Source organism: Dama dama, chromosome 9, assembly GCF_033118175.1.
Source record: "Dama dama isolate Ldn47 chromosome 9, ASM3311817v1, whole genome shotgun sequence".
In the NCBI taxonomy this organism is placed as follows: Eukaryota; Metazoa; Chordata; class Mammalia; order Artiodactyla; family Cervidae; genus Dama; species Dama dama.
In genome coordinates this window covers 22,576,252-22,593,979 of record NC_083689.1, presented here as the reverse complement: position 1 = coordinate 22,593,979, position 17,728 = coordinate 22,576,252, and the positions used below count along the sequence as shown (strand labels likewise).

At 59.7% G+C, this 17,728-nt stretch overlaps 1 protein-coding gene across 2 annotated transcripts in view; it reads left to right on the top strand.

The window, feature by feature from the left end:
• The window catches only part of KDM4B (lysine demethylase 4B), a 116,772-nt gene extending 101,448 nt beyond the window's left edge, over nt 1-15,324 (top strand). For both annotated transcript variants that reach the window (XM_061150621.1, XM_061150619.1), the window contains 12 exons: nt 1,470-1,897; nt 2,172-2,292; nt 2,853-3,031; nt 5,093-5,315; nt 6,848-6,924; nt 7,190-7,245; nt 7,429-7,537; nt 11,133-11,318; nt 11,396-11,560; nt 11,842-11,961; nt 12,400-12,492; nt 13,452-15,324. In XM_061150621.1, the coding sequence (XP_061006604.1) occupies nt 1,470-1,897; nt 2,172-2,292; nt 2,853-3,031; nt 5,093-5,315; nt 6,848-6,924; nt 7,190-7,245; nt 7,429-7,537; nt 11,133-11,318; nt 11,396-11,560; nt 11,842-11,961; nt 12,400-12,492; nt 13,452-13,628 (1,934 nt within the window). In that variant the 3' untranslated portion in view covers nt 13,629-15,324. The remainder of the gene's footprint in view (nt 1-1,469; nt 1,898-2,171; nt 2,293-2,852; nt 3,032-5,092; nt 5,316-6,847; nt 6,925-7,189; nt 7,246-7,428; nt 7,538-11,132; nt 11,319-11,395; nt 11,561-11,841; nt 11,962-12,399; nt 12,493-13,451) is intronic.
• The last annotated feature ends 2,404 nt before the right edge of the window (nt 15,325-17,728 follow it).

Here is a 17,728-nt window from a genome sequence, read left to right as displayed (position 1 = left end):
TGGACAGGTTTTTATGGCATGAGGTCGGTGTGGATGCCGTGTGGCTGACCAGACCCGGTCACACACCCCACTGTCATGGGTTTAGCAGGAAGAAGAACCAGTGCTTCCCGTCGAGCACTCCTTACTTTTCCAGCCTGGTTTGCGGGGGCCCAGATGATGACACGTTGGCACTGACAGCTCACGGGTACCAGCAGCAGGACGACCAGCTTGTCCTCTGGGCATCAACCACTGTCACACCTCATGTGATGTCGCGAGACCATGGGGACGCAGGCCAGGCAGGGAGGGCCTGAACTCGGTGCCCATTCTCCAGGCGGGCAGGCGGGGCCCAGGGGCTGTGCTGGGGCTGCTGGTCCTTGTGGGCAGGGGTCCCTGAGGCTGTGCAGGCCTTGTGGAGACCCCCACCTACACACGTCCCCAGTGACTGTGTGATGATATGACCATGGACTTGGTGCCCGGAAGCAGCTCTCTTTTTGTCTGACGTTTCTAAGGGTCAGGAGTCCCACACGGATCCCACTGGGCTGAGATCCGGGCGTGGGCAGGGCTAGTCCTTCTGGAGGCTCCAGGGAGCACCAGCTCCTGCCTTTTCCAGCTTCTAGAGACACTGCCTGCCTGGCTCACAGCCTCTTCCTCCATCCTCACAGCCAGGAGCCCAGCATCTCCTTGAGCCCAGCGGGATCCTATGCTTTTGAGGATCTCTGTTAGTAGGTGGGGTCCACCTCGGGATCCTCGGCTCACCCTGTCTGTAGAGTCCCCACTGCCAGTGTCTGGTTCCACGTCCTCAGGTCCTGGGGCTACGGTGTGGGCGTCCTTGGGGTCTGTGACTCCTCCAGCCACACCACTCAGCTCTGTTTATTTGAGGAGCTGCATACCCATTGTGACCCTGAATTAAAATGCTGCTGAAGACACTGCCTGCCCACCTCCTTCCCCACCCTGTCACCTGTCAGGAAGCCCTGCCAGTGCTGGCCCTCAGGGGCCAACGGGTGTTCCGGGCCCTGACGACACTTCTGTCCCCCACACGTGGAACCACTTGTTGTTTAAGGTTTTGCTTTTAAAAAATTCTACAAGCTGTGTGCGTTAGCCATAGAAATAGGGAAAACCCAGATATAGGAAAAGAAAACGTATCCTGCTTCTGCCCCCTCCCCTTTGGAAGGACCTTTAGAGTGGGTCCCTCCCCAGCTACTTGCCGATAGCTCGACTCGGCGCCCCGTGCGAGGACACCTCACGGTGCTCTTCCAGAAGGTTCCCTGGGCCCGGGGCAGAACTTCGTGGCCAGGATGCCGCTGCTTCTGGCTAGGCTGCCTGGCAGGGGACCTGGTTGCAGGTGGGACTGCCCGAAGCCCAGGTTCCTTGGGCAGGGTTGGGGAGGGTGGCCTGTCTTGGGCAAGGGGGCTGGAAGGGGGCTCCTGGCCACTGACCCCTTGGGTGCCCCGGTCCCTTGCCTCTGACTTATCTCTCTTCTGTCCCCGCAGAGGACGGGAGGGGCAAGCTGCGGCTGGCCAAGGCCAAGAGTGACCGGAAGAAGAAGAGCTACGGCTCCCTGCACCCCCACCACCCGCTACTGCCACCGCCCCCATCCACCCAGTTCACCGAGGAGGCACCCTTGCTGGAGATCCCGGGACCGGCCCCTGGCCTTGAGGCTGCTGAGGAGAGCCCCCTGCCACCGCCCCTCAATGTGGTGCCCCCCAAGGCCCCCGGCGAGGAGCCAGAGGCAAAGCCACGCCCTGTCATCCCCATGCTGTACGTGGTACCTCGGCCTGGCCCTACCGGCCACAAGGGCCGTGTGTCCTGCCAGCAGGCCTCGGAGCACTTTGCCCAGAAGGGCCCCAGCTGGAAGGAGCAGGCCACCCCCATGGAGCTGACGGGGCCTGAGGAGGAGAGCGGAGCCAGCGAGGGGCAGGTAAAGGGGCAGCAGTACAGGCTGGGGGGTCCCCCTCCCCTATGTGCCGACCATGGCCTCGCTTGTCCCAAATGGGCCCTGTGGCTCCCATCCCAGAGGCCAGTGACACAGATGTGGTTTAGCAACCACCACGGATCTGGATTGCACTTTCCTGGGGTCTCCTGCCCCCGACTGGGGACTCTGGGGTCCTTTGGAACCGGGCTCCAGCCGTAGTGAGCAGTCCCTGCTTCTGGCCCCAGAGCTGCCCCCTCAGAGGCCTCCTATGCTGTTTTAGAATCCGTCCACCTTTTCCAAGTTGAAAATGGAGATCAAGAAGAGCCGGCGCCACCCCCTGGGCAGGCCGCCCACCCGGTCCCCACTGTCTGTGGTCAAGCAGGAGGCCTCGAGTGACGAGGGTGAGTGGGGGTGTCCCTGGCTCTGCTGGGTCCCTGCCCCGCCTTTCTCTGCTGCCTGCCCATCCAGCCTGCTCACTCCCACCCCAGCGCCCCCACTCAGCCTCAGACCCTATCTCCAAGTGCCTCAGGGCTGAAGTATCCCCTGCCTATTCTACAGCTCCCAGCCCCCATAAATGAGCACCTTGCTTCTTGGGCGGGTCCCTGGGGACCACCAACACAGACGAGGGTGGACGGCGCCCCAGTGTCCTCGGGGAACGCAGGAATGGGCCGTGGGGGCTCGGGGACAGACAGCCAGGAACCATGGCCAGCAGAGGCCCGCCCAGTGACAGATGGTGGGTTGGGCAGGATGGATGTCTGTTGGTGGCCTCCATCTTACAGGACGTGGGGGCAATGGTGTCCCCACCCGACTTCCAGGGGTCTGTGCCCCCTTGCCATGGCCTGACCACGCTGTGTCCTGTCCCCAGATGGGATTGGCCCTGCGCCGGGGACCCACCCCTGAGCACACCTGGCGGGGTGGGGTCCCCACTGCTGACGCCCCTCCTCACTCCCCTTTACTCCAGAAGCCTTCCCTTTCTCCGGGGACGAGGACGTGGGTGACCCTGAGGCCTTGAGGTCATTGCTGTCCCTGCAGTGGAAGAACAAGTCGTCCAACTTCCAGGCCGAGAGGAAGTTCAACGCGGCAGCTGCCCTGACGGAACCCTACTGCGCCATCTGCACGCTCTTCTACCCATACAGCCAGGTGAGCCGGCGCCGTGGGGCCCCAGGTCCACACCAAGCCGGGCGTGTCCGCCTGCTCCTCTGGGCGCCCCGCCAGAAGCCAGCCCTTGCCCCCTGAAGAGAGGGTGTCGGGGACCAAGAACCCATTGCTTTTGGGGCCACAGTGGGCTCAGGGGAGAGCCTGGCTGGCGGGGCATGAAGCTAAGGCCCCAGTGAGGGCTACGGGGACAGAGCCTGGGGTCTGAATTTTCACTGGAAGGTAACTTACTCACAGGTATCAAAGAGGATACACGCGTAGGGAGTGCTGTTCTCTGAGAGGCCCTCAGCCTGACCCGGGGGCCCAGGAGTGGGGCCAGGGAAGGGCCTGCGTAGTGAGCAGGAGTCTGGAAGCCCGACCAGCATGGGGCTGGTGATGGTGGGCTGGGCCAGGCAAAGACTCCCCGTGTGGCCTGGCCCAGACACAGCCCCCACTCTGTCCTGAGTTCTCAAGCCGTGAACCTGGCTTCTCCCTGCATTCTGCCCTGAACCGTCCGCTGCCAGGTTTCCTTCTTCACCTGTTTCCTGCCCTGGCTCCCTCCCTGGCCCTGACCGCTGCCTGCCTCCTGCCCTTCCTGTTAGCATCTCATCACAGCCATGCATGGCCCAGATGGAAATGCCCGGTCCTCGGCCTCTCCACATGCCCACAGCCATCTTCTGCTGTGACATCTGCCCCCACCCCCACATAGCACGCCCTGTGCTGTTGCCCAGCATCTCCCATGTACCCACCCAGCCCCCTGCCTGGCCAGATGGATTTCTGTGCATTCTTTAGTTCCATCCCACTTGCCACCTCTTCCAGGAAGCCTTCCTGGATCTGCGTCCCTGGCTGACTCGGGCCCACCTCTGCTTTTGCTCCTGCCCTCTGTTTATCATCCCTGGAGGACAGAATCAGATCTCATTTGCTTTGTGATCCCCAGCTCCTAATCTAGTGCCAGATGTTTTCCATGCATTAGCTGGGCTGACTGAGGTCTGTGCACCATGCTGGGGTGGCATGCCTGTCTCCAGGGCCCTGTTGCTCTGAACGGCTGGGACCTGCCATCCCTAAGCGATTCAACACCTGGTGGTGGAAACAAGTAACATCCGGACATCTCCAGGCCTGACCTCCTCGGTGCTGCTGGCGTCAGTGCCGGGAACGTCCTCTTAAGAGGCGCATCTCCTTAATTCCAGTGGCTAAGTGAAGCATCGTGACTAAACTTAATCATGCCCACGGCCGCAGCCCTCAGCATCAGGGCCAGGCTCTGCTCGTCCCGCATCATGGGAAGAGCTATGGCTGGATGCTGTGCCTCTTTGGAAACTAGCCAGTCCCCTCATCCAAGGTGGACCCCCTCCATACACGCACATACAGTGCGTCTGACCAGTGGTCCAGGTGACCGCTTTCCTTCTGCTCGAGCTAGGCAGAGTCCTCCCTTCACTCTGGGGGTGCGGGGGAGGCTCGTCTGGGAGCCCCGCCGTCCTGTGACAGGCCCAGTGTTGCTGGATTTTTCATCACAGACTCTTCATCTGATTGGATCTGGGGGGCTTGGGGGACTGGGGTACAGCTGTCATGGCGTGCAAGTCATAAGTATAGATACACAGGTAACATGGCATCAGGTGATGGTCAGGACCACAAGGCCGATACTGCTCAAAGGCTTGGGGGCTGCTGGTCACGTGAGTGAGAGATGAGCACCCCAGGCAGTGGGAACAGCACGTGCAAAGGCCCTGGGGCAGGACCCAGCCTGGCACTGGGGGGCGGTGGACAGCGAGGAGGCCCCTGTGGCTGGAGCAGAGCAAGCGCAGGGCAGTGGAGGCAAGCCGGTCAAGGACTGTGGGGTGGCGTCTGTGCTGGTCTGGACGTAACTCTTAAGTGGGAGAGCTTGTGGGTGGGTGGGACACGATCTGACTGTCTAGAGGATCTCTCAGGGGGGCTTCTGAAGCAGGGCTGCGGGCTGGGAGGGTGTCAGGGAGAACTTGTGGTGGGGCAGCCACAGGTGTCCCAGTAGGGGTGAGCTGGGGCTGGAGGCCCCGCCTGCCCCGGGCTGGCCTCTGCTGAAAGCGTCCCTTCCTGCAGTCCCTGCAGACTGAGAAGGAGGCTCCCCAGGCCGCCCTCGGGGAGGGCCCGTCGGCCATCCCACCTTCCAGAAGCGGCCAGAAGACGCGGCCGCTGATCCCCGAGATGTGTTTCACGGCCAGCGGGGAGAACACAGAGCCACTCCCCGCCAACTCCTACATCGGCGATGACGGGACCAGCCCGCTGATCGCCTGTGCCAAGTGCTGCCTGCAGGTCCATGCCAGTGAGTGCTGGGCCAATACCTGGGGGGCTGCAGGTGGGCAGAGTGTCTGCGGGGCAGGGCCGCCCCTCCCTCTGGCTGCTGCTTCCAGCATATAGCAGGACCTGGTGTCATGGGATCGGGGTCTCCATCCTTGGGGGGCAGACATCCTGCTGCCCCCCAGTCAAGGTAGGCCTTCCTGACACTTACTTCTGGAATGTTCCGCTGTGGCCTGCCCTCCCCTCCCAGGGCCCGAGGGGGCAGCAGATCGGGTCCCCATCAGGGACTGTGACACTTTTAAATGCTGTGCCTTGGGGCTGAGGCTGGAATTGATGGTAAAGCCGAGATTCTACAGAGGTCCAAGGGTCTGATTTATCTCTGCCGTCGGTGATCCCCTCCACCAACACCTCCCCCCCAAATCCTGAAACTCGACCTATCAGAGACAGGAAGATGGATGTCTGTTCCCTTCTTGGATGGAAGGGGGTGGCAAACATCAGACTGTGGTCCAGGATGGGGAGAAAGCTTCCTGGAGATGCTTAATTTCAGTGTGGCCTGTGGAGGAAGCTGGCCATACATCTCTGTCTGGCGCCTGCCCCTGCCAAGGCCTGCCCGGAGCTGGCTTTGTCTCCTGACAGGGGTCTGGCTATGAGACACGATCCCTGGGTGTGGGGGTGGGGGCGGGTGGCAGCAGCGGAGCCCACCATCCTGCTTCCCTCGTGGGGCCCCGCCCAGCTGCGTCAGTGGAGAGAAGGCTTAGGAGACAGAAGGCTCAGCACAGGCATCTCCTTTGGGACCTGGCACTGGACAGAGGGGGAGCCCCCACTTCCTCCAAGAGCCAGGACCACACCCCTGGGTCAGACCTCGGCTGAGGGCCCAGGGGACAGAGCAGGGGCCTCTCGAGTACCTTGCTGGCGCTCAGGGCCTCGGTGAGGACACAGCCCCCTTCCTGCTGTCCTGCTCTCTCCTGGAGTTTCCCTGGGGACCCCTTGGTACTGGTTGATGGCCCCTTCAGACTTCAGAGCCCCGGTTTGGTGGGCAACAAGCCCCAGCTGCTTGAGGGTCCCTGCAGTATTGCTGGGTGGCAGCACCAATGAGGCAGGGCCTGGGGGCATGGCCCTCCACCCCTCCTCCATCCCCCCTCCCCATCTGTGAACCCAGCCACATCCCACAGCCGACTCCCTGGGTAACTCCAGAGTCTCACTGTGCTTTCAGAAGCGGTGGGTTCTGAACTGCAGACTCCTAAGGCCCACTTTGTATCTTATGCAACGTCTCAGCCCCTTGCTGCACTCTCAGCTCCTCCCAGACAGGAGTAGGGGGCAAGGGCCAGGCTGAACCTCCAGACCTGGAGGAGCTGTGGTGGCAGGGGTTGGTGGGGAGCCTGCTGTCCTTCCCCATCCCTTTCCAGACTTTCTCAGGCTGTGTGTGCAGTGGTCCGGATTGAGGCCGAGCAGGTGGTGAGCACAGTTACTGCATCCGGAACCCCCCACCCTCCCCCCACCGGGCTTTGACAGCCTGCCCACAGCCATGGTGACAGACGGGCTTGCCCTGTCTTCTAGGTTGCTACGGCATCCGCCCGGAGCTGGTCAACGAGGGCTGGACGTGTTCCCGGTGCACGGCCCACGCCTGGACTGCGGTAACTCGCCCCTGCAGCTGGGGTGGTGCTCTGAAAGCCGGCGCGGCCCGTGGGGGAGCCGGGCCTGGGCCCCGGGCTCGCCCGATCCCGCGGGGAGACCTTGGGCTGGCTGCCTCACCTCCTTGGGTCTCGGGTGGAGCCCATCGCTTCGGTGGCCGCTAGTGTGAAATGTAAGGACTGCTGGCGGGGGCCGGAGCAGATTCCGGAGCAGTAGGCGGGCGGTCCCGCCCTGCACACCCCTCAACGAGTTGTCTGGTCCCCGCAGGAGTGCTGCCTATGCAACCTCCGGGGAGGCGCCCTGCAGATGACGACCGACCGGAGGTGGGTGGAAGGGCCCCTTCGAGGGGACGGGGGTACCTGAGGGGCAACTCGGGGTCAGGAGCAGGACCGGCAGGAGCAGATGAGGTCCTGTCGGCTTGGCAGGCCCGTGCCCACAGCTTTGAGATGACCCTAGAGGGGACAGGGTGCACCTGTGACCCCTAACCCCTTCGGCTCCTCCCCCAGGTGGGTCCACGTGATCTGCGCCATCGCCGTCCCAGAAGTGCGGTTCCTGAACGTGATGGAGCGCCATCCGGTGGACATCAGCGGCATTCCCGAGCAGCGGTGGAAGCTGGTAGGGGCCCTTGAGAGCTGCCCCGGGGGTGTGGGGTAGCTGCTGCGGAGCCAGGAGGTGATTTCAGTGTGGCCAGCAAGTTACTCTTTGAGTGGGCAGGGGGTGCCTCTCCGTGGCTCCATTTCCTGTTTTTTACATAGAGAAAAGCCTCCTGCGCTCTGCCCAGTTCTTTCTTGATTAACTTGCAATCAGCGGCCAAATAGAATTTTAAGAACATAATAGCCAAGAAGGTCTTCATCAGGCGTAAATGAAAATTCACACACGTTAAATAGCAGCTGCCAGTTTCCCCTCCCTCAGCCCCAGAAACCACCTCTCCTCTCTGCTTCTGTAAGTTTGTTTTCGCTTCCTCCTGGACGTGGAGATAGCAGCAGGTGGCTTGCTTATTATTTCACTGAGCATGATGTCCTCAGTGTCCATCTGTGTGGCTGCAGATGGCAGGATTTCCTTCTTTTTCATGGGCGAGTAACATTCTATTGTCTTTCTACACTATGTCTTCATCCGTTTTCTCTCCACGGATGCTTAGGTTGTTTCCAGGTTGTGTCTGTTGTACCGGTGCTGCCGTGAACATGGGGGTGCAGATATCTTTTCAAGATAGTGATTTTGTTTCCTTCAGCAAAAGACAAAAGACTCATGAGTGGAATTGCCAGATCATATTGTAGTTCTGTTTTTAACTTTTTGAGGAACCACCATACTGTGTTCCATAGCAGCTACACCAATGTGGGTTCTGACCAGCAGTGCGCGAGGGTTCCCTTTTCTCTCTGTCCTTGCCAATACTTGTTATCTCATGTCTTCTTGATGGTGGGCATTCTAACAGGTGGTTTTTATTTGCACTTCCCAGATAATTACTGATGTTGACATCTGCTTACATACCTGTTGGCCATCTGTATGTTTTCTTACAGAAGTATCTAGGCAAGTCCTTTGCCCATTTTTAAACTGGGCTTTTTTGCCTGTTTTGCTCCTCAGCTGTGGGAGCACTATCTCTGGCTCCTCTAAGGATCACAGCCATCCTTGGGTAGGAGTGGTCTTGCAAGTTTCACTCTTCTGGTTCTTGCTGATAATGTCTGCCCACCCTCCCCCAATCTGGGGGAGCCTTCGGGGCAGTGGGCCACGGTCAGTAAGCAGCGCTGACTTTCATTCTCAGCTCTGTTAGCAGCCAGCTGTGTGATCCAGACAGATTCCTTGGCCTGTCTGTGCTGTCTTTTTCTCCATAAAGTGGGGCTGCTGACAGTCCCCCGCACGGGGAGCATGAACTGGGCCACAGCAGGAAGTGCTGCTGATGCCATCTCAGCACCAGCTCCTGCTCTCAGGTCATCACCACCTATGAGTCTGCAGGGTGGCCTTGTGGGGGACATGTGGGGAGTGGGATGTGTCTTACGGCCCCCAGGAGATGGATCCTTGGCTGGGGGTACGGAGAGCATCCTGGCTGTTCTTGCCTGGTTTATTTCCTAGCTGCCTGGGACAGGGCCTGGGTACAGAGGCTCCTCCAGGCCTCCAGCGGGCAGGAGGCAGAGAAACAGGGCTGCAATTGGTGACCCTGGTGAGGAGGCCCAAGTGAAGGCTCAGAGGCACCACCCTGGAGCCCCTGGGTGCGGGGCCTCCGGGCAGGGCAGAGTGGGTGGCTGGCGGGAGCTGTGTGGGAGGGGAAGGGGGCTGGTCAGGAAACGTGGGGCTCAGGCCAGTGCCAGCCCCACCGGCTTAGGATGGGTGTTAGGAGGAGGCCGCAGCGGCAGTGATTGCTGCAGGAACGCGGCAGCAGAGGCCTCATTATTCAGGTGGAGTGATGGCACGGTGCACGGCGCCGGGTAGATCCTCCCTCCCAGACGCTTTATGGATCATCTGACATTTCCAGCTTGCAGCCTCTTCATTACCGGCACTTGTAACGATGAATTAAAAATCCTTTTACACGAGGCTTGCTTGTACTGCCTAATGGAGCCTCACAAGGAAGCTGGCAGTTAACTCCTGCTTGCCCGGCCGCCCGCCTGCCTTACTGGGGCCACATGCCAGCTGCAGGCTTGGGGACGGTCATGCCTGGTTGTCCGCCCATCCTTCTGTCCCCAGGATTCTCTGGCCGCTGGTCCTGGTGAGTGGCGGCTGCCCCAGCCGGCTGGTAGCCTGAGCCTGGTGCTCACCCCCTCACCAGCCCGGATCAGCTTAGGGGGCAGTAGAAGTGAGGCTGTCAGGGCAGGTGCTCAGACCAGCTCTGCCCTTCTCCTCAGCTCTGCCTTGAGGTGTCACATCTTGATGGGAGGGAAGGTGGATGTCTGCCAAAATTGGCAGGAAGGCAAGGGGCGGCGGGAAATGGCTTGAGGGGGGAAAGGCCTGAGACATGACTGCCTTGTGGCCTCCATGGCTGATGGCATACCAGCTGTGGCCCTCAGCCTTCTCCCACAGTCCATCCTGTACCATCCCCCCACCCCCATCTCCTGCCCCCACCTCACAGCCTCCAATGAGGGAGATCCAGACCCAGGACTCACCCTTAAGGTAGCCCTGAGTTCATCACCTGGCATACGGCCCCTTGGGGGCCTAGCGCACTTTCCTCAGGATGTGGAAACTCAGAGTGACGAGCTGCCAATGCCGGCCACACCGTCAGGCTCCTCCTGGGCCTTGCTGTGGGGTTTCTGCCTTCTGGTGCAGCGCCCCGTTCTCAAGGGCCATGTCACATGTCTCCCTCCCCGCCACAGGCCAGCTGGAGAATCGGGGATCGACAGTTTAATAATGAGATCTCACTGCCATCGATCGGCACGGGGCTGCACTCCCGCAGCGCCCTTGCTGTGGGGCTTCTCTGGCTTTTGAACGTGGTTTACAGAGCGATAAAGGCCGGCTTATTAAAGGCCCAGAGTCATCGGCAGGTGGCTGCTGAGTGGTGGCAGGGTGTGGGCATGGACACAGTGTCAATGGCTTGGGAGCTGACTCCCAGCAGAGCAGGCCGCCCAGGTGGGTGTTCCCACAGTGTGGGCCCCCTGCCCCTCCTTATGAAGGGCTGCACTGCAGCATCTTTCATTCAAAATTAAGATAAAATCTCCCATTATGTTTTTTTTTTTAATCCCCATTTCAGTGGCTTTAACTACATTCATAGATTTAGGTAACCATCGTCTCTAGCTAGTTCCAGAACATTCCATCACTGCAGAAAGAAATCTGCCCCCCCCCGCCCCCCCGCATTGGGTGACTGCCAACCCGCCACCCCACCCCAGCCCCTGAAAACCCCTAACCCCACTGCCTGTCTGTGGATTGGCCTGTTCTGGACATTTCCAATCAGTGGAATCACACCCTGTTTTTCTGTGTCTGCTTCTCTCACTGAGCATCCTGTTTTCAGGGGCCCTCTGCGTGGTAGCAAGGTGCCTCTTCAGCCAGCTATGTGGAGGGGCTGGTGGAAAAGAGGTCTAGAGGTGCTCCTGGGGGCCAGCTGCAGGCTGGGTTGGTGGGCCTGGGGTGGTCAAGACTCTCCCAGGATGACCCCTCCATGGGGCTAGGTCCCTGCACTCCAGCTTCAGATTTCAGAGTCACTCCCAGGAGAGAGACCTAGGGGCCCAGTAGGGCAGGGGCTCGCAGCCCCAGGGGGCAGAGGTACCCCATTCCCTCTGCCATGTCCCCACAGAAATGTGTGTACTGCCGGAAACGGATGAAGAAGGTGTCAGGCGCCTGCATCCAGTGCTCCTGCGAGCACTGCTCCACCTCCTTCCATGTGACCTGCGCCCACGCCGCCGGTGTCCTCATGGAGCCGGACGACTGGCCCTATGTCGTCTCCATCACCTGCTTCAAGCACAAGTCGGGGGGCCACAACGTGAGTGCCCGCCTGCCCCCCAGTCTGTTCCCCTGCCCCTCTGTCCTGCTGTGTTCTGACATCCCCTCCACCCTCAGGTCCAAGTCATGAGGGCCGTGTCCTTAGGCCAGGTGGTCATCACCAAGAACCGCAACGGGCTTTACTACCGGTGCCGCGTCATCGGCACCACCACGCAGACCTTCTACGAAGTGAACTTTGATGACGGGTCCTACAGCGACAACCTGTATCCAGAGAGCATCACTGTGAGCGGCGAGGGCGCGGCGGGGGCGGCGCAGGCGCAGGGCAGGCGCTGCTGGGAGGGGCCCGATTCCTCACGGGGGTCTCCTGCTGGAAAGCTCTGCCTGCAGGAGGGTGGGCCCCAGGGCAGGGGTGCAGCAGACCCCTGGGCACCCGCCCACAGCTTGCCCTGACAATTTAAGCTGAGACCACTGCCTTCTTCTGGCTGGGACCTTTCTTAGCCCAGGCCAGCGTGGTGGCCGAGGCCAAGGGCGCCCCTCACCCCGTCCCATCCTTCCCTCCACAGAGTAGAGACTGTGCCCGCTTGGGCCCGCCACCCGAGGGCGAGTTTGTGGAGCTCCGGTGGACTGACGGCAACCTCTACAGGGCCAAATTCATTTCCTCTGTGACCAGCCACATCTATCAGGTGAGGGGGTGCTGTCTGCCAGGTATGGACTGGGGTGGGGCCCTCAGCAGGGTCCTTTGGGGACTGTGGAGCTAGACTCTGAGGTCAGTGCAGGCAGGAGGCCTTCTAACTGTCCCAGATGTCTTCTCGATTTTGTGTGTGTGTGGTAGAACATACTTAACGAAATTTACTGCTTTCACCATTTTTTTAAATGTCCAATTCAGTGTTCCTGATTTAAAAAAAAATAAAGTTGATTGTTAGTTTTTTCTCATGATTGTGGAAGAAAAGTTACTGATGTGTGAAATCTTAGAAGAAAAATCACCCCCTATCCCAGCGACAAAGACAGTGGTGGGTGACCCTGTGCTGTTTTCCCAGCGGTTGCCCTGCAGGCCGACCTTGAGTGGGTGGGCTCGGGGCTGGGCCGGGTGGGCCACGAGCTGAACTGCATCCCCTTGGCAGGTGGAGTTCGAGGATGGGTCCCAGCTGACGGTGAAGCGTGGTGACATCTTCACCCTGGACGAGGAGCTCCCCAAGAGGGTCCGGTCCCGGCTGGTAAGTGGCCAGGAGTTGGGGGTGGGGGTGGGTGCACAGCTGCCTTGGGGAGCGACCCATCCAGGAGGCCTTGACGTCCCGCCTTGGCCTTTGCTGGTTTTGAGGCAGGAAGGGCAGTGGGAGGGTCAGCCCGGCCGGCAAGGAGGAGGCAGCAGCACCTGAGCATGGATCGCAGCTGCATGTCGGCGATGCAGAGGGAACGAGAGAAGCTGGCCTTTTCTCAGGACTTTTCGCCATCTTCTTTCTTTTGGGTTTAACCCAGAGGCAAACTTTTGAGGATCTGGGGCTGTGGCTGTGGGTAGAAGAGCTGAGTCAGAGCTGGTGGGGGTCCCAGATGCAAGGTTCCCTGGGGGACGGACAGGAGCTGCCAGGCAGACCAACGGCCTGTGTGCAGCTCGGCCTTGCCTCCCACATTCTGTGGACGGCAGGGCTCCCACCCTGCTAGGGGGCCAGTGGGAGGCTAGACCCCTTCTCTGCCTGCCTGGGGGGTCACTCACAGGGTGGGGGTTCAGGCAGAGGCAGGAGGGGCCGTCCCCAGCAGCCAAGGGCCTTTGGCCTCCAGCATGGCAGGCATTTGTTCCAGCCAGACCCCCAAGCACAGCCTGCATTTCAGTCCATTCTGGCTGCTGTACTACACTGGACAACTTACACAATCTCGCAGGAAGCTGGAAGTCCAAGATCAAGGCCCCGACAGGTCAGGGTCTGGTGAGGGCAGCCCCTGGTTTACAGACTCCTGCCTTCTTTGTCCTCACGTGGTGGAGAGAGAGGGTGCTCTCAGGGGTCGCTTATAAGGGCACTCATCCTGTTCTCGAGGGCCACTCTCTCATGACCTCACCACCCCTGACCCCATCGTGCCGTGCGGGGCGGGGCTTCAGCATAGGACTGGACCTGGGGGGCCACAGATCTCCGCCCACAGTGCCCTTTCCGCACTAACCCCCACGCCGTCTGCTCCCCTGTAGTCGGTCAGCACAGGAGCCCCGCAGGAGAGCGTCTTCTCTGGAGAGGAGGTGAAGGCCGCCAAGCGCCCTCGGGTGGGCACCCCTCGCGCCGCAGAGGACTCAGGGCGGAACCCGGACTACCCGGCCTTCATGGAGAGCCTGCTGCAGGCGCAGTGCTGGCCCGGAGCGCCCTACTAGGACCGCCGGCCGCCCGTGAGCCCTTGGCCCAGCAAGGCAGGCGCGGCGGGCCCTGGCGTTTGCTTGCTGTGAATCCCTGTCCTCGCCTCCCAGCCCGAGAGGCTACCTCGGCGACAGGAGCGAGCAGGACGCCGCACGCGCCCCCGGACTCAGGGAGCAGGGCCACGCGGGCTCTGGGGGCCGGCGGGGGTGCGCGCGCTACCCCCTTGACCCAGATTCGTAAACCACGTAAGCTCTTCTTCTCGTAAAAGGTGCTACTGCATTGCCTGCCTCCTGAGCAGCCGTGGAGATTGTGACTTCTGTACATACATCACCTTTGTGAGGTTCTTTCTATAAATACCTATTGTTTAAAAAAAAAATGCAAGAAAAAAAAAGGAAAAGGAAAAATCACACCCCAAAGTTGTTTTCTAGATTTGTGGCTTTAAAAACAAAACGAAACAAAATGTCCTTTTTCTCAGAACCCGGTGAGCTGCCCAAGATAAAAGCAGCTCAGCTTTTTGTTTGTTGTGTTTTCTGGTCCCAAGCGAGCGGTGGGGATGCGCTGTAGCAGCGGTGAGGCCGGTGGGCACGGGGAGGCGCGGGCAGGATGCCTGGGCACCCCTGACGGTGGCGCCAGGTCACTCATGTCTCCCGGTCGTGAGATCGAGAAGGTCTGGGCCGCTGGCACTGCGCGGCCAGCACGCAGCGGGACGAGGCTGGCAGCTCCTCTGGTGGCCTCCCCCAGCCCCCCGTGTGGCCTTTTGCAAAATAAATGCGCTCTCTTCTGGTGGCTCCATCTTTTGCTTCTTCCCCAGGGAAGAACCATCTCCCAGCTGAGGCCGCGGGTGGGCGGCCCTCAGGGGTCTGGCTGCGGCTCACACATGTGCAAGGGGTCTTCCCCAACCCCGAGGGGCTGGTACATCCTGTATGATCTCTGTGACGCGTGGATTTGTGTGTCTGGGAGAGAGAGCTCTCTAGAGGGAATTACGGCTTTCAGCTCGGAGGAAATCTGCCCCGGAAGGCTTGTGGGCTGAATTTCCAGGCAGAAAAACATGTTCCTCATTCCGGGCTGGGGGAGGAACGGTGCCCCCCACCACATCTCAGCCACGCCGTGGTCCCCTGCAGAGGAGTTGAGAGCGTCATTTGCTTGTATAAAGATTTTTTAAGTTTAAAAAAGAGGCTCTAACAGTTGCCAGGCCAGAGAGAACCAAGTAAAGTGGAGAGAAACTTCCTTGTTGGTGGGAAGGGCAGGTGCCCTATAGGGGCGGGCGGGGCGGCGGGAGGTGCCGGGGAGTCAGCGGAATGTGGGGGTTCCCTCTGCATGCAGCAGGCCCCTGCCCCGGGGCACTGTCCCTGTGTTCATATGTAGTTTGAAAATGCTATTTATATTGTAAAGAGAATAAAAAGAAGCAGGCAGACGCCCCTGTGGCTCCGGGTCGGGCAGGTGGGCCACCCCCGTGGCCAGTCCCTCAGGGTTCCACCCCATCCATGGTGGGTTCCTGGACCACTTGTGCAGACAGGCAGTGGCGCAGCAGAGGGGGAGCGCGCTTTCCCCATGAAGGTATATCTGTGTCTATGTGTGAAAGCAAGAAACACAAACTCCCACCCACCCTGGTTTTTTTCCACCTGAGATGAAGGATGCGCTGTATTTTTGCCTAATTCCCCTGCCTCTAGGTTCATAATGAATTAAAGGCTCGTGAGCACTGCGATTACAGCTCCAGGTGGTTGCAGCGTCTTCTTTTGTGTTCTTTTCTGAGCGGGTGCCAGGGAGGCGGGCAGCGGTCTCCAGGCTGGGGTGGGCTCTGGGTGCCCCCTCCAGGAGGAAACAGGCGTGGTTCCTCCCCAAAGGGTGGCACAAGGCCTGGCCCCACGGCCCCTGCTTTCTGCCTCCAGGATGGAGGAAGTTTCCTTACCGAGCTGGACATCCGAAGCTTGTGTCCACACAGACGTCTGGCCCCCAGGGCTTTCGGGTCTCCCTGGGGCGAGGCCCTCTCCCACTGCCCTCCCAACATCTGCCCAGTTCTTGTGACACCTGAGTCAGGGGTCGTATTTTGTGGTGGGCAGCCATCAGGCCTATGTGAGACAGCAGGGTCCACGTGGGGTGAGGCTGCCCCCCCCAATATTCATGAATGTGTCACTCATGCAGCCAGTACCCAGGAAAGCAGGAGGTGTGACAGCAGTGGGAGAGGTAGACGGTGTATAAAATGGGACGTCAGCTGTAACGTAAAGAACAGGAGGTCCTGAGGGAGATGAGAGGGTGAGGCATGGGGACATCTTGGGGCACAGTCAGTGCAAAGGCCCTGGGGCAGCACCATGCCTGGCTTTCGTCCCCTGCACAGCTTGTGGGATCTTAGTTCCCCAACCAGGGATCAAACCTGTGACCCCTGGCAGTGGAAGCACCAAGTCTTAACCACTGGACCACCAGGGAAATACCCATGCCTGGTATTTTGGAGGAACAGTTGAGTGGGCCCATGTGACTACAGCAGAGCAAGGGGGAGGGAGGTAGGGGAGAGAGGGAGGAGATGACGGCAGGGAGGGGATGCGACAGGTCATGCAGGGCCTTTGGGCTGCAGGAAGACTTGGGCCTTTACCCCAGCGGAGTGGGAGCCTGGGAGAGTTGTGGGCAGAGGAGAGGTGGGGCCTGATTCCACCTCTGCTCACTGGTGCCCTCTGACCCCTGAGAGGAGGACAGACCATGGGGTGAGGTGGGAGCCTGGGGACCAGGGCAGAATGGAAACACTGAGCATCTTGAAAGATGGCTTTTGAGGTGAGCTGGGCTATCACGGCTGGACGTGGGGCTGAGGGCTGAGAGAAGGCATTTAGGAGACATCAGCAGATGAGCCTGGGGGCTGTGGACAGGGCGCCCCTCTGGGCCTCAGTTTTTCCTCTGCAGAACGGGCATCCTGAAGGGCGCTGTGTCCTGAGCAAATTTCCTCCAAGGAAGTATCCACCCAGCCACTGCCACCCTCAGTCTGCTTCTCCAACCCCTTTGCAGAGAGGCTGCCCAGCACCCTCAACAAAGCCCCCAGGACTCAAGTTTCCCCATCTGCTACAGGGGACTCCCTGCAACACTGACCAGGTGAGTCAGCATCCTCTGACCCTGCCCGGGGCCTGGCGGATGTGGTCGGTCCTCAGTGGTGAGGAGGGGGCCACAGACAGCAGCAGCGTGAATGGCTGACCAAGGTGGTCTCAGCACGGCTGCAGATGGCTCTCTGTTCTCAGTGCTCTCTGAAACATCATAAAATGGGGAGGTAATTTGGCTCAGGCTATCGTGGACTGAGGTCAGGGCCAAGATACCAGGCTGACTCCACGACTCTGCAGCTGCGTGGAACCTACGGGATCTGTGGCATCCAGGCACTGGGCCCAACGCTGGAGTCTGATAAATTTATCAGGTGGCAAATGTCACCTGCCCTGTGCCAGGACCTGGGAGGTGGCTGAGAAGGAGGGGGGCAAGGCCACTGCTTCTCTGGAGTTTATAGAGTTCAGGAAAGCGGGCAAGTGATAAAAACATAAAGCGCCATAAACACAGCTTTGACATGTGCCCTGAAGGACAAGAGAGGGAGCAGAGATGGAGGGGAAGCTGTGGTCACAGAGACCTGTTAGGATCCTAAAGAGGTGATATTTAGCTCTGACCCCTCAAGGGAGGTCAGTCAGATTCAGGCGGGGGATGTGGTACATGGTATTGAATACCCCAGCCTTTTAGGTCAAGGTCCCTGCAACCTAAAGCCCTTAAGTCAAATCCAGCTCTCCTATAAATAAAGTTTTGTTGGCACATAGGCACACCCATTCATTGAGTACCATCTATGGCGGCCTTTGCTGTACAAGGGAGGGCTGAGCGGTAGCAGCAGAGACCGCCTGGTGTCCCAAGAGCTAGACATACACTATCGGGCCCTTTACAGAAAAAGTTGTGCTCATTTTAGACCTAGAGCAAGTGAGAAATGGCAGCCTCTATACACTTGATGGAGAAGGCAATGGCACCCCACTCCAGTACTCTTGCCTGGAAAATCCCATGGATGGAGGAGACTGGTAGGCTGCAGTCCCTGAGGTCGCTAAGAGTCCGACATGACTGAGCAACTTCACTTTCACTTTTCACTTTTCACTTTCATGCACTGGACAAGGAA